Source organism: Canariomyces notabilis, assembly GCF_033297395.1.
Source record: "Canariomyces notabilis strain CBS 508.74 unplaced genomic scaffold N656scaffold_15, whole genome shotgun sequence".
In the NCBI taxonomy this organism is placed as follows: domain Eukaryota; kingdom Fungi; phylum Ascomycota; class Sordariomycetes; order Sordariales; family Chaetomiaceae; genus Canariomyces; species Canariomyces notabilis.
In genome coordinates this window covers 579,326-594,103 of record NW_027041837.1, presented here as the reverse complement: position 1 = coordinate 594,103, position 14,778 = coordinate 579,326, and the positions used below count along the sequence as shown (strand labels likewise).

At 55.9% G+C, this 14,778-nt stretch overlaps 5 protein-coding genes across 5 annotated transcripts; 1 reads left to right on the top strand and 4 right to left on the bottom strand.

Annotated features, from left to right (window-relative positions):
• Nucleotides 1-1,840: 1,840 nt before the first annotated feature.
• Nucleotides 1,841-4,568, bottom strand: N656DRAFT_711941 (uncharacterized protein; the record flags this gene model as incomplete). Its single annotated transcript, XM_064811776.1, has 2 exons — nt 1,841-2,182; nt 2,238-4,568. 2 exons carry the CDS (start codon nt 4,566-4,568, stop codon nt 1,841-1,843), a joined length of 2,673 nt encoding a protein of 890 aa, XP_064669026.1.
• Nucleotides 4,569-6,371: 1,803 nt separating this feature from the next.
• N656DRAFT_755785 (amidase signature enzyme) lies at nt 6,372-8,295 on the bottom strand. Its single transcript, XM_064813106.1, has one exon. It carries the CDS (start codon nt 8,206-8,208, stop codon nt 6,532-6,534), a length of 1,677 nt encoding a protein of 558 aa, XP_064669025.1. The 5' UTR covers nt 8,209-8,295; the 3' UTR covers nt 6,372-6,531.
• Nucleotides 8,296-9,096: 801 nt separating this feature from the next.
• On the bottom strand, nt 9,097-10,214 carry N656DRAFT_780743 (uncharacterized protein). Its single transcript, XM_064815440.1, has 2 exons — nt 10,196-10,214; nt 9,097-9,939 (listed from the first exon to the last, which is right to left on the bottom strand). Exon 2 carries the CDS (start codon nt 9,742-9,744, stop codon nt 9,292-9,294), a length of 453 nt encoding a protein of 150 aa, XP_064669024.1. The 5' UTR covers nt 9,745-9,939; nt 10,196-10,214; the 3' UTR covers nt 9,097-9,291.
• N656DRAFT_163311 (uncharacterized protein) lies at nt 9,923-10,497 on the bottom strand. Its single transcript, XM_064808713.1, has one exon. It carries the CDS (start codon nt 10,400-10,402, stop codon nt 10,100-10,102), a length of 303 nt encoding a protein of 100 aa, XP_064669023.1. The 5' UTR covers nt 10,403-10,497; the 3' UTR covers nt 9,923-10,099.
• Nucleotides 10,498-10,848: 351 nt separating this feature from the next.
• N656DRAFT_780742 (uncharacterized protein) lies at nt 10,849-14,627 on the top strand. The gene has a single exon (XM_064815439.1). The coding sequence runs from the start codon at nt 11,178-11,180 to the stop codon at nt 14,268-14,270; it is 3,093 nt and encodes a 1,030-aa protein (XP_064669022.1). The 5' UTR covers nt 10,849-11,177; the 3' UTR covers nt 14,271-14,627.
• The last annotated feature ends 151 nt before the right edge of the window (nt 14,628-14,778 follow it).

The window sequence follows — 14,778 nt, the reverse complement described above, 5'->3', positions numbered from 1 at the left end:
TTTTTGGTTTAGCGCCTTTGTCAAATAACACGGACCCACCGGGCAGTCGCAGCCCCGCGAAGATCCTGTGCAGGCACTTGCAGGCAGCAGAAAGAAATGGCATTGAAAAAGTTGACTTACAGCAGCTTCAGGAGGACTCAAACCGAGAGGAGGGCGCCATCCACTTCCATAGGCCCCGCAGCCTCCTCCATACGGTCCACGGCGCATGTTGATACGCCTCCCCACGATTTCAAGACGGATATTGAGATGGTACCCTCGCTGACCGTTGAATCGGAGTCTCAAACATGTATCCGTGAGCTTGTGCGTCTAGGAAGCCAGGGCGTGCTTTCCAGGTTGGCCACCCTGCACCTCACTCCCTTTGACTTTCAGAACTGTGAGGAGTCCGCGGAATCTTGATGGCTTTTGTCGAAATGCTCTCACAGGTGCAGACGTTGGGAGAGATGGTCTAACGGGGGAAAGGGTTACTTGGTTGAGGGATGCAAGAGATCCAAAACTGGGCCACAATGGGTGTTGGAAAGTGGGAGTTGAACAAAGACGCAATGAGGTGCTAATTCCTCCCATTGCCCAAGGTTGAGAAGGCACCTTAGGTTAGGTCGCGCTAAACTGTGCTCATCCGTGCCCTGCCTGCCTGGAATGATGCTGTTCACTAGACGGACTTTCCACAACAACCTAAGCTAACGCAGTCCACAGCACCTTCCACTGATCAGGCACAGGTCTTCCAGGTTCCTACGCTGAATGGAAAGGACGCCTAGCAATCCCAAAGACACCCTGGGCTGATGCCTCCTTGACGGACCTTGATCAAAAGCCTCAATCACCTGGGCAGGTGTCAAAGGGTGATGAGTTCTACCCAGAGCTTTCTGGGGGCAATAAACCTAAATTGGCATGGCCGTACAACGACCTCCATCAAGATGAGCGCGTCCTGATGTGCACAGAAGCTTAACGTAGCCAGCATGCTGATGACCTCAGCTGTGGAAGATCCTGTCAAAACTGCAGACATCCCTTAGCCGTCCTTCACAGCCTTGACCTACCCAGCAACAAGAGGGCAGACAAGATGGCGCAGAGGCTAGCCACGGTAATGTAACCCATCATCTAGCAACCTCGTCATACCCGATTCAAGGGACATGTAAGGGCGTTGGGCTGAAGTAAAAACTGAAGCACAGGACAGAGCCCTCAGTCCTGCTCAAAGCAGCGGGCTTCACCCATTTGATATCATTGCCCCTCGCCTGAGAGACTTCCAGGTTATACGAACGTCCACTCCTAGAGAAGCCGCCTCACGACAAAATGATACCTAATCCTGACCAAAGTATGTATGTAACACCGGAATTCGTATGATAGCACAAAGACGTGTGGCAGTGGCGGTAGCAGCAATGATAATCCATGTTCGTAGTGCTGGTCCTGGTGCTATAATAAACCTTTTGACAAAGTCTACCATGACCGTGACAGTAACAGTGACAGCGAAGAGTGATACCTGAAACGCCCTAACCCGAATGCGCTCGCTTGCTTCCTTTGCTTGCTTTCAATCCATGCTTGCATGACTGCTAGTACAACAGGACTGCCTGCTTGCTGCAGCCGACCTTATTTCCCTATATATAAGTATGTATCGGACCTCCCCCCATCGGCCAACCTCATCCAGTCCTCTGCCAAAGCCGGACTCTGTCTCTGCCTTCACTGGGATGTTTTTGTGAACCTTGAAACCATTTAGGTGGGTAATTATGCATTACCGCTCTTCGCACCCATCACCCATGACGCCCCTGAAGCGAGGCCGTAGTGACCTGCTTCATGAACTCCCCGCAATGAGAGAAGACGTCAACTATCCTATGACACAAGGATTCCAGTGGTGCTACCACATGTCGCTGTTCTCGTCGTCATCGTCAAACTGCTTGGTGTCGCCGCGGCCGTAGTAGTAGCCCGCCTGCTGCTGCTGCTGCTGCTGCTGCTGCTGCTGGGGTTTGCCCTGGCCAGCGCCAACACTGCCTTGCCGGGCGTGCTTCTGCCCGGGCCCCTGTCCCTGGATTGGAACATGCTGCTCTGGGGGATAACCATCCTGAGCATGGTAACCGCCGTTCTCGCCGTGGTGCTGCTGCGGGTCGCCGCCATGCTCGTACTCGAAGATCTGGGCGTCGTCTATGTACTGAACACTGCCGTCGTGCTGAATTGGAGCATCGCCATATTGGTTGCCGGACTGTGGAGACAAGTTAGCGGATAGGGGTTAGAGAATGGTAATGGGCCAAACTTACTCGATGGTACTCAAAATCAAAGCTCCCATCTTGGGCAGCCTGCGGGGCCATTTGCTCCATTTGCAGCTGTGCTTGCTCAGCTTCCCGTCGTTTCCGCTCCTCCTCCTGCCTCTTCTGCTGCGGCGAAGCAGGCACCTGCAGCCCGGGGTGCATAGCCTGGACCTTGGCAAGGTACGAGTACATGAAGTTGCTGAGAAGTACCTGGCTGTGTAGTGAGCGGCGGGGGTTGGCGAGCTTGATGTGCGCCATGCGGTAGATGGCCCGTTCCTCTATGATTTGAAACCTCGTCCAGGGGTAGTCAATATCCGGGCGCAGCTGCCGCGGTGGCGGTTCGGGACTGAGAGCCCGGTGTTCCTTCTTCTTGTGACTCGACTCCTTATCACTCTTCTTCTTGGATCCCCCAAACAAGCCGCCAAAGAACCCCTCCCTCTCCTTCTTGCTATCGCTTGACTTCCGATTCGTTTCCTTCTTTCGCTCCTCATGGGGTACCTCGATACTGTCACGGTCCAAGCGCAGGCTCTCGCGGCCTTTGGGCACGTTGTCGATGGAGCTCTGGAGGACATCCAGCCGCGCATTGTCGTGACTCTTGTCGCCCGTCTTCCCCTTTGCCTTCCTGGCTTGCTCCTCTCTTTCCTTCTCTTTTTCCTTCTCCTTTTTCTTCTTATCCTTGTCATCGCTCTTGAACCATTTCCAACTTGAAGTTGACTTCGGAGACGAGATGCTGTCGCTGTCATCCTTCTCCTTCCCTCTTTTATCGAACTTCCTTTCGATCGTGTCAAACGTAGGAATGATGGTTAGACTGCTAGTAGTGGTGCCACCGCTTCCAGGCAGCGCGGTTGGGTGGCTGATCTCCTTGAGGGCGTTTTCGTTCGGTGTGCCACGTTCCTTGAGGCTAGCCTTGGGCGCAGATGCTGGCGGCTGAACCAGTTTTCCTGGACCTGGGCGCTTGGCTGAGCGTGCTGGGGGACCATCCACAGGAGGTTGCTCAGTTAACGCCTGCTGTGACGTCTTTTGTGAGGATGATCTCTCGGGGAATGCTCGGGCTGCTTGTGGGCTTTCCTCGGCAGGCGGCGTTTCAACTATCTGGGGAATTGGTGAGGCGGGGCCATGTGCTGCCGATGTGGACGAGGACCTGACGGGAAGTGACTGCGGTGACGGAGAGGAGGATGTAATATTATCGCCGCTGCCATCTTGGGCTTGCTCATCCATTCCCAAAGAAAGAGTCTCTCTTGAGAAGTTTTGCTGCCGTCTTACCGTCCGAGTAGGGCGCGAGTAGTTCTCCGTTATCGGCTCCGAGTTGACCCTCATCAAGGGCTTCGCAATTGATGCATCCAATGTCGGCACTGGGGGAACCTCCTCGGTATTTTCCTTCTCGGTCTGCCTGCCCGTGACACGCTTGGAGAAGGGTACACGTTCACCATAGCGCTGACTGCCACCTTTTCTATAAGTCGTTTTGGTCGAACGCCGGAGACCCATGCCCGGGGCCACCGGGAGAATCGGACTGTCACCCTCCCCAGTCGTTTCTTGTGCCAGTTTTTGCACAGCTTTTGTAGGGTCGTTGACTAGCTCGTCGAGGCTAAGCTCCGGGGTTGCGTGGTCAGTTAGAGACCGTTGCCGACCCAGCTTCTCAGCGCCGTCAACATATTCATCCACGCCGTCGCTGCTGGTATTGACCTGACGTGAAAGCATTGACTTTTTTCTCCTCAAACTACCTGAATTATTCCGCTGTAGCCCGTCTACCGAGAGAAACGACTCTCCAGACCGCCGCTTCATCGTCTGCACTCGGTTCTCGAGAAAATTTTTGAAGGCAGTGGGTTCAAGCTCTGGATGTACCCTGGCAGGCACCCATAGCAATCGCGAAGGGTCGGCCTCGTCGTCGTCGCCTTTTGGTGCAATTGAGGGAATCGCCATCAGTGACACGCCTGAAAAAGGAAGAAGGTCCGGGTCGGTAGTGTTGCCGACATCCATCGACATCCGCCGTAAAGCTTGTAGATTGCTCAATTCCTGGGCTATGTCGTTTGCATTATCGATGTTTGTTAAGGGAAATTGTGAGGCTGAGGCGGATGCCTGGGTTTCTCGAAGCGAAGTTGTCGGCGACGGTGGGGGAAGGGGAGACTTGGCTGGCTCTAAAGGAAACGTTTGGGCTTTTTTGAGACCGCTACCGCCATTGATGCCGTTTACGTGGGCCATGCCGTGAATGGAGGTGCTCGTTTGATCTGATGTGGTGCGCATCAGCCGCAGACGCTCCTCGGCCGGCTGTTCCGGCTTAGACGCGATGAAGCTCAGCGGCCTCATGTCCTCGGCCCCCGAGTCGTCGTCCTCGCCGTACATTGTCCCTATCGCCTCGGTGACGTGGTGGCTGGGGTCTGATATTGACAGTTGGCTGCCGTGACCGCGGCGGCTTGCGAAACTGCCGCCAACATCACGGGGCCGGGTCGAGGTCTGCAGATGAAGAGGTGTTAGTCGCCGGTTGCCCAAACTCCAATCCGTGGTCCACAGGGACCCATATTTTTTTCTCCATGCACAGCCTGCCGCAGTTCCGGACGCACGAGGACTCTCAGGTCCAGACGTGGATGTGCAGCTGGAGCCGGGATCCGAGCACAGGGGCCTCAAAAGCAAGGGCTCTGGGAACTCATGACGCACCATCATCGAGGACACTGTTGTTGGGCCCCTGAGAGAGCTAGATCCCCAGACGAACCACGTTGAATTGCTACTTTGGCGGGTCGAGCGCGGCGGGCAACGTGTCGTCTATCTACCATGGGCGAAGAGCAGGAAGACCTCGGCTGGAGAGGGGACACTGGATGATGGCGTTGGGCGGACAATGTTGCGACGTTCCCGGAGAGGGCCCGGCGATCACGGACAGTGAATCGGAGGTTCGAGGAGGTGGGCGTTCCTATCAGCGTGCCATGTATCGCTGGCGGGAGAGTTCAAAGCCGTCGAATGCCACCTAGCTCTGGCCAGAGAGAGCGTTTCGTTTCGTTTCGTTGCGCTTCGCTAGCAACTCCCACCGGGATCAAATCTCGCGACAGGCCTCGTGCCGCTAACGTGCCGCCTCGTCGTTGCTGTGCTCCGGGGTACGGCGATAACGTTGGACAAAATGTCCTAAATGGCGTACAGTAGGAAGTTTGGGAGGCACGGGCATGGGCTATTACAGGCATGGCATGGGTTGCAAGGATGCTCTCTCCTCTCCCACTTGGTCATTCAGCGGGCGTCTGGGTGGGCGACAGGGGGGTTGTGGCTTGAGGGTCGAGATCAGGCGCATCTCCCTCCTTTGCATTAGCGCAGCAGTCAACACCGACCTCCGTCACGTGCAAGGTTACCAAGTACCGTAACATTGAATTAGGGTAGAATGGTCTTCATTTAGGATCTTTCGCAATTTAGCGGCGGTTAGGCTAACAACCTAATGTAAGGAGCCACCTCGGAGTGCTGGACGCCTCAGGGGCCGTGACTCCTTTTTCCGTTGCGATACGCAAAAGTGCATGGAAGGGGCGTGTAGAGTCAGGGGTTGGAGTCTTTGTGCTGGGATTTTTTGTCGCTTCGCTTCCAGCCCAACATTAACGTTAACAATTTCACGCAACTTCTGTGTGCGATTTCAGATGACCCGTTGGCACCTGCCAGGCAGGCAGACTTATTACCATTGCATTCATGACGGCTAATGTTGCTGTCTGTTCAGGTCAAAGTGGCAGGCTTCGAAGTAACATTTTTCCAGGGATGATTTCCTGGCTTATTTGCAACCACTCCCCTCTTCAACCGTTAACCTGACGAATCACTCGCTTACAAGGTCGGTAATAATGGCCCGCAAGCATGAATTTGGAAGTTCCATTTCGGAGGCTTCGGCTGTGTCATGGACTCCGATCTCCAGTCTCTAGGGGCTGTTTTCTTAATTTTTTCACTTTCTCCATGCGTGGTGGCAAGCTAACCAGGCTCGAGCCAGGTCAGCCGTGTCAGAGGCAGGCTGGATTGACGGCATGATTCACGCCAATCTTTTGGCAACGGAACCAACCAGGAAACCGTTGGCGGGAAGCTATGCTGCCAGATCTCCAGGCAGACACTCCAAGCCACACCAAGCCTCTATGTTATAATTCCTAGGTATGGTAGGTATGGAAATCCACCAGGAAAGTCTCAGCCCATCACCCTCAAGTATCTTTAGCGCCTGTCCTTCTCTACTGTGACTGATTCTCTGCATGTAACCGCCATCTTACACATGAAGGAACCAATCAAAATAAAAGCCAGTGTCAGCGAAGCGCAGCTTTATTTTGTAGGCCTGAGTCTTGCCATCAGCTAAGATTCCGAGTTACTCGATCAACCCCTTCGCACGCTCAAGAACATCCACCCACGCCCTCGGCCGTCTCCTCCTGTCGGCCCCGACCGCCTCCACGACGGTCCCAAACCGCAAGAGCTGATCCTCTGAGCACCACTCGGCGGTGGCCATCAAGCCAACAGGCACATCACCGCCTCGCCCCTGGACAAACCCGGCCGGCACCGACAGACTGGGCAGCCCGCAAAAGTTGGCCAGCCAGACGTACTCCATGCTCTGCAAGGTCCGGTCGCCGTCGTTGACCCCAAAGCGCAGCTCGGCGTCACCCGCCATGATGGGCAGCCCTTCGCAAGCCGTGGTGGGCGTGATGATGAGCATGCCCGGGTGCTCCTGCCACAGCCAGGCGAGGTGCTGCATGAGCAGCCGGCGCAGTTTCTGGGCTAGGAGGTAGTCAGTCGAGGGCGTGACGCGCCCCAGCGCGAGGAGGATGCGGTTGGCCGGCGTGAGGTTGCGCGTGTCCGGAAGCAGCGTGGCCGCGTCGGTCAGCACCGTCATGGCGTGCGCCAGCTGGCCCTCGGGCAGGAACGGGATTGTGATGGGCACCGTGCGGTACCCATGCTCCGAGACCAGTCGCTTGATCAGGCTGTTGCAGAGCGCTTGGATGGCCGGCGTGGCGCGCGCGAACCAGTCTGTCGGGATGCCGAGCAGTTTGGGGTCTGTTGCCGTGGGCCCGCTGCCTAGGCGCATGGGGCGAGGGAGCGGCGGGAAAGGCGAGCTCGGGTGGGGGTCAGAGATTATATGGAAGAGAGCCGCCAGCGACCCAATGTCCCCTGCGATCGGCCCCAGGCAGGCGCAGGTGGCGCAGTGGTTCGGCCCGGGCCGGAAGGAGAGCCGACCGTGCGTCGGCTTGAGCCCGAACACGCCGCACAGGCTGGACGGTATTCGGATGCTCCCGCCTCCGTCACTACCCAGGCCCACAGGGATAAGCCCGGCACTGACGGCATAGGCGGTGCCTGAAGACGAGCCGCCGGTGTAGTAGTTGGGGTTGTGGGGGTTGCGCGGGGTGCCGTAGATCGGGTTGTTGCCTGTCGTGTCGAGGCCGAACTCGTGCATGGAGAGCTTACCTAGGATGATTGCGCCGGCGGCTTCCAATTTCTGCACGCACCACGACGTCGTGTGCTTCTCGTCCGGGGAAGTGTACGTATTGCGTGACCCGAGGCAGGTGCGGTAGCCCTCAATGTCGTATTCGTCCTTCACCGCCGTGGGCACCCCGTCCAGGGGCCCAAGGGAGCGCCCTTCCTTGTACCGTTGAGTCGACTCGCGTGCTGCGGCGAGGACCCTGTCGGCTTGCGTCTCAAACCAGGCAATGGAGTGCTCGGTGGGGCCAGGAACGTCCCGCCGTATCAGGGGCAGCAAGGCCTCGGCAACGTCTGTTGGCGTGAGAGCGCCTGACAGAAATAGCCTGCGGTAGTCGGCCACGGAGTAATATTCGGCTTTAGGATAATGCGCAATGGGAGGGTCTGGCTTTTTCTCTTCCTCTGCTTCAGGCGCTGTGGCTGCGTCCTGGCTGGCTTCTTCAGCGACCTCTGGCAAAGGAATTATCTGTGGCTCGAACCATGGCTCGTAAGTCTCGATGTAACCAATGATCTTCCTCAGTGACCCGAATCCGGTGTTGTGCCAAACGGCTTCCCGTATGAAACGGAACCACTCCATACTTGATGCTTGCCGTCAGCACATGCTGGTCAATTGTTCAGCCGGGGCATGTGCTCACAAATATGCTGCCGCAACGAGGACACGGCCTCTGAGGGCAGGATTGCTTTTCCGCTCATTCTGGTAAGGAATATCCGGGCTGCACACAGCAGTTAGAACTTAGCACTTTCAATCGCAGATGTTACTGCTATCTTGTATATCGTACCCTTTTAACGGCTCTGGGCCGTTGAGGAATTTCCGGGTTCGAGGTGGCATCACAACCTGTTCTGTGTCCTTGTTGGAACACTATGCTGTCGATTTTATTTTGTTGATCGTGTATGGAGCAAATGAGTGCAAATTGTGCAATGAGAAAGGCTGGGCAAGTATACAATATATGCGACAGGAACCGGTGATGAGAGTTGCAAACAAGAGCAGACGTGGACTTTATCAACCTTTGCGCTGAGAAACCATGGTTGGCAGGAACAGGAACAGGGACAGGCACATGGCACCAACACAGCAGAAACGTTCAGTTGCCTATTCCCAATCCCTGTCGGATCTTCGTGGGGCGTCCGATCTCTCTTTCGACGCCCCGATTGACGGCGACCTGTTTGCTATTGGCCTCGGCTGTCTCTCGGTCTCGTGTTGCCCTGCCTTCTCAATTTGTACGGAAAGCCGAAGCGACATGAGATAGTGGTGCCCTGCTGACAATTAGTACGAGGTTTTCCTTTCAAGCAACAAATCACTGCAATCGAGGAAAAGAGTGCTTTAGATACAGTACGCTCCGGCGGCCCCACTATGCGTGTTCATGCTCCTGCCGTTCTGTTACCGGTAGGTTCTTTTCTCCAAGAGACACAGGAAGTTAAGATGAATCGTTAGTACTCCGTATTGTACGAGGTACAGTACTACTTATACGCTGTAAACAATGCCCCTGGATTTCCTCCATTTCTCACCTATTTTCCGAGCCGTCCTGTTTTTGCGTTGCAATATCTCGATGCGCTTGACAATCGCTGTAATGGGCACAGCAATTACAGTGCCGACATGAATGTGAAACACGGTAACTCTCTCAATGAAGCATCAAGTACAGTATGCACTACCCTGAGTGCCAGATCACCATCTCCATGGCTTCAAATCAGTTCGATGCCATACAAATAGATACCTGTCTGGGTCAGCCTTGCGCGCGGGTCTCCGCGGCATCCTGAAACTCGGTCGACCAACCCTTCCTTCATGAGCAAGCCCAACGAGCTCAAAACCATAATAAAGGGAAGGGCACAAATACCACGGCCAGGAAGGCCGAGATGGAGCTGGTGTAGTAGATGCCGAGGCTGGCGTACATCTTAGACACGAAGAGTCACAACGCCGTGGCGAAGGACCGCAGGGCCTCACGGACGCGGCATAGATGACGTAGGCGTTCAGCAGGTAGTTAGGATTGACAACAAGACCAAAGCGAAGCCGAACCGAAGGTCCCAAAGATTTGGAGGGCTGAGGTGAGCATGCTGGCCGACGCATGAATGTGTGCCAGTCGGCGAAGCAGCTCACCGGCAGCATCACTGCACAGGACATAGCCAAGTGCGAACACCTGGCTCGGTGCTGACGTCAAAATCCGCCATGACTTTGGGCGGCCGAGGCGGAATATGCTGATGAGGCTGGAGTGATGGCGAGCCCCTTATAAGGGGTGACAGCACCAACCAATGACAACCCTTCCGCTCCGCAGTAGATGGCCTCCGCCATGGACTCAACCATCGACGAAGCGGGCTCCTATACACATTGGCAGTTAGCGATATCTCTGTAGCCCATCAAAATTTCTTCTGCTATGCTTCCGCTCCAAGTCCCGGACTCTTGAGCCTCACCCACTGCTTTCCCGGAGCGAACATTAGTATGGCGTCTTTCTCGAGGACGGACTGCAATAATCCTCCTGTCAGGTACTCGTAATTTGCCCGTAGCCACCCGAGTCACCCTTCACATCACGCCATCCGAGCACGGTACGGGTAGTAGCAAAGACGGGCGAACGGACAGTAGGGGTCTCTTTTACCATCACTCTCGAGGAGATTGACGGTGAGAAGATCGAGGGTATAATCTCCGAACAGAAGTGTGGGCACGGTAAGGCGGGCGTTTGCCGGCTACTGCCGGACACGCCTGGCAACCTTGCCGCAGGCGCAGGGAGGGAGATTGGCCGTGCAGTTGCTTCTACCGAGCAAGTTCCGACGATGCTGAGTAGCATCTTGTTGAGCGAGTTTAGGCCTCGGTCAATTGATCCTGGTCCAATCTGATGACGAACTTTTCGAGGCTGAACTCAGAATCAAAATGGGGAAATTTTGGATTTTGTGAAGGCAGGCACGCAACAGGTGAACAGCGTGTCTCTTCCTGCCTTGTATTGTATTCTCTCAGGATGTGAGAGGGGCGTGCTTGACTCAGTTGATATGACCAAAGCTTTCCGCTCGATATGCAGGAGCGCTGCGTAGAGAATGAGGGCCAAGCAGGTTGACGCCGGAGCGAACAGCAGTCTCAAGTCTAAGTTTGTGTCTCAAGTTATAGCAAACCAATGATGTCAGTACATAGTGTAGATAATTAAACAAACTTCCGAAAAGAGAAGGCACGCGCCCCACTTACGCGTCGACTTAGTGTGCTGTGAGCCTGTGACGCGCCTCGACCGCAAATGGCCCGACGCCCACCTCAACCTAGCTTAACCTTTAGCCATTGTGGTGTAATTTCATCCACCGCTGCCACTAAATTGAGCATCGCTAGTAACGGCGGTGATCACCTCTATCATTCACATATTTCAGCCGATCCGAGTGAACAGAGTCGAAACGGCCGAACCAACAATTCGTGTCCATTTTCTTCCGTTTCGTGCCCACTCACTTTGGATCGAGACATGTAACGTCCATCCGGGAACTTGCAGCGACTACATCGGGCCACTGCTCACTCGACCGCAATTACGACTTCGCAACGAAAAAATAGACTAATCCCCCCAAAACATTTAAGAGAGGGACAAAAAGATGGCGCCACAAACAAGACGGCAAAAAGTTTACGAATCGGCACCCGTGCCCCAGCAGGTCCATTTCCCGGCTCGCCGTCGCGTCGTGCGCACTTATGGTGCCCGCGGCACCAGGAGGTCCTTGCCTGCGGGAGGCCTAGCCGGGTTGCAAGCCGAGGTGGACGCGAGGAGGCGATTGAGACAGCAGACGTTGACTCAGGTTGGGTATGTGCGGAGCCAGGAGCTAGAAGATGAAGATTTATTCGAGCAAGAGGAACGGCAGGATAGCCCAGGAGATACTGGGGATGTGGAGGGGTCTAGCATCCTGTTTCAGGATGATGATGGGGTTGGTGATGGGAAGGGAAAGAAGCCGAAGCAAGGACGGGCCGGGGCGAAAGCCTCAACCAAGGCGAAGGGGAGGAGACGAAAGACTATGGGTGATACGCCAGCCCAGCCGAGTTCCTCGTCGAGGTCAAGTTTCCATACCCAGACACTAACACAGTTTCTGGGAGGGAGGGGAGAAATTGACCGCGGATTGAGAATTGAAGGTGAAGGAGAGGAGGGTGATGGTGAAATGCTGCTGCCCTCAGGACGAACCCCGACGAAGCTTGCTAGCAGCAAGCGTCCATCGCCCACCCAAGGCATGGACCCGCACACCCCAAGCAACAAGCGCATCAAGGTCAACCTCGACGAGGTCCCCTCCTCACAACCGACGCCTTTCACACCCATGCTGGGATACAGCCCGCTCCATGCCGCCAGGTCGCCGCTCAAGGAGAAGTCTACGAATGTGGATGCGCCGCTCCCCACTCTAGAAACGGTTTCGAAACGGCCGAGGAACCTGGTCATTCAGGATAGCTATAGCTCTGGAAGCAGCGCCGCCCTCCCTTCGTCATCATCGGTTGCCGCTGGCACAAGCCCCAAGGTGGAACAGCGGCCCAAGAGAGAGCCGTTAAGTGAGATACCGGTGGCTAGTCTGGAGCTTGGGGTCTCTCCGCGGGAGGAGGTAGAGACACCGACAAGGAATGGAGGCGCTAGGGGGATAAGGGTGTTCACCGAAATTCCGGATTCTGATGCCGAGCTGGAGAGTAACTGGTCGACGCCTTTCAAAGGGCTATCTACACAGCAGACGCCATCTAAGCGGAGAGATGCCGAGGACTTCGTGATAGCCAGCGACCCTAGCTCGACGCCACGAGGCGGAATGGCTGGGGAGTCTGGGTCTCCAACCCAGACTGGCCCAGGGGCGCATGATGAGAGCGTCCCGAGCACGGGCAAGTCAAACAAGGAAAATGAGCCGGGCCCTCTGAACCTGGATGATGATGAGGAGTCGACTGCCAGTGAGGAGGAAGGCCCCGGAACCCCAACTCCGACAATGCGAAAGACAAGGTCACAGGCGGCCAAGGCAAGTCAAAGGACTGGGAATACTGGATCTCAGTCTCGGATCGCATCGTCCCAATCGCTTGGAGGGACAAGTAAACCGACCAATCATGGTTCGAACAAGGATATTGCGACCGGAAATCCCTTCCTCAACGAAGAGAAAGCACCCAGCTCTCCGACAGCAGCGACTAGGAAATCCAGGTCGCAACGCCGCACAAGTGTCGCTAGTGCAGATGGACGAAATACCAAGTCCACCCCCAAACCTCAGGATTTAGAAGAGATGACAGCCAGCGAGGATGAAGGTCGTACCGTACCAACTCAGATCCTTCCAAAACCGGCGGGGCGGAAAGCTTCACCAGCGCGGGAGGTCACTCGGAACAATTGCAAGGCAACACCTGAAGTCTTGACGTCGGAATCATCAGCAACAGGAAATGAACATGGCACGCCAACACCCCTAGCACGTAAGGTTCGAATTGAAGTCCCACCGTCTCCTGACACCGAGGAGGTCTACAAAGAAACGCCCAGAAAGCCAGCCAAGAAATCCTCGCCGATTCTCCAGCGCCACACCCAGGGCCGATCCCAGTTCTACAGTCAAGGCCTTGAGAGCCAACGGGTGCCCATGGAAGTCATCCGCTCGCTCGGCCCGCAGACAGACCGCTCAGACATCCTCATCTCGATTGGCCCGGAGATTGTCGATCAAATCGTTGAAGGCACCAGGGACCATGAGTTCCGCTCGTACAAGTTCCCCATCCAGGTCCTACGCTGCTGGATCTACGTCACGGATCCAGTAAACGAGGTGAAATACATGGCTACGCTCGGCCCGGCCAAAATGCCAGGACAGATTGACAGCGCCAGCGGCCTGGGCAACGCCCAATTCAACGCTGGCACGTCCAACTGCAACTTCGCGTACGAGCTGCTGCAGGTGTACCAGCTGAACAACCCCGTTCCGCTGGCCGACATGCCCGACAACGGGTTGGGCAACGGCCCGCCGGACAGATATCGTTACCTACCGCCGGCTATTGTGGGACAGCTGATGGCCAACTTGCGGTGCGCGCTGTTTGCCGAGGGGGATGAAGAGGAGGCGGGTGCCACGACGTCGCAGGAACTGGAGGAGCAGCTACGCAGCGATATCATCCAGTCGACGCAGATGTGGTATCCTCATGAAGAGGAAGAGGAAGAGGTGATTCCTGCGAGTCAGGACCGGCCGACGTCATCACGCCGGGCCGGCCCCTCCGGCGGCATTTCCAAATCACCCGCAAAAGACGCGGACGTGTTTGCCCGCCCCTCAGCACCGCCGGTCCGGGCGAGCCAACGCATCCGCAACCAGCGCCAAAGCCAACGCCAGAGCCAGCATTCAATGGGGCTCCGGGCCAACTTTGTCCGGCCCTCTCAAGCCACAACAGCAAGCGACCTCTCGTCTAGCCCGCCCGCTACTGGGCGGCCTTCTTACTCTTCCCCCGAGAAGCAGCAGTCGTCTTATTCCTCTTCTTCTGTGATGGCGTTGTCGGTGCCTAGGCCGCCGTTTAGTCAGCCGTCGCTGCCGGATCTGCTGCTGGATGTGATGCGTGAGGACGAGGATGGAAGCCTGATTCGGCTGCCTCCTCCCACTGCGGGATCGTCGTCGCAGGCGGTTCTCTTGCCGCCGGACAGTTTGTTGGTGGAGGATGAGGAGGTGAGGCAGCCGCCGCCTGTTGTTATTTGGGATTCTGAGGAGGATGAGGAGGAGGAGGACGCAGCGTAGTCGGGTGTATTCACAAGATCCGTGGTTTGCGGTGGAGGTCTGGGATTGAGTGTGTTTCTAGCAAAGAGGCTACGGGATTGCACTGGTTCACATACGGTTATTCCGCTGGGAAGGCGTTGCGTGGGTAGCATACGGATTGTCTAGGAACTCAGATCAGGCTACGGGAATGCCTCTGGCATGGGAGGTGTTATACCGGTACTGGCATCGCAGAGAGATGTTTCATTTACCGAGCGGACTGTTTACTCTATGATGGGAAAGCGTTTGCACGTTACGTCTTGCGGTATCAATTAGGACAGAACCTTCAAGAGGAGGAGCAGAAAATAAAGCGAGAGACTGTCAATAAACACCGAATCGGGCGGAATGCAAGTACCGGGCCAAGTCTACACTGATGCTGCAAGTATCCGTAGGTATATTGGTGACTGAGCCAACTCGCTTGTGTGGGGCGATCGATGGACTACTCCGTAGGCCTCGAAGCACCCCTCTGCGTCGGAAGATGTCAAGTCTTTAA

Bases quoted from the DNA above. Each gene is read 5' to 3' on its own strand.
- N656DRAFT_163311 (XM_064808713.1), bottom strand. From the start codon at position 10,402: ATGCTACTCAGCATCGTCGGAACTTGCTCGGTAGAAGCAACTGCACGG.
- N656DRAFT_755785 (XM_064813106.1), bottom strand. From the start codon at position 8,208: ATGGAGTGGTTCCGTTTCATACGGGAAGCCGTTTGGCACAACACCGGA.
- N656DRAFT_780743 (XM_064815440.1), bottom strand. From the start codon at position 9,744: ATGTCCTGTGCAGTGATGCTGCCGGTGAGCTGCTTCGCCGACTGGCAC.
- N656DRAFT_780742 (XM_064815439.1), top strand. From the start codon at position 11,178: ATGGCGCCACAAACAAGACGGCAAAAAGTTTACGAATCGGCACCCGTG.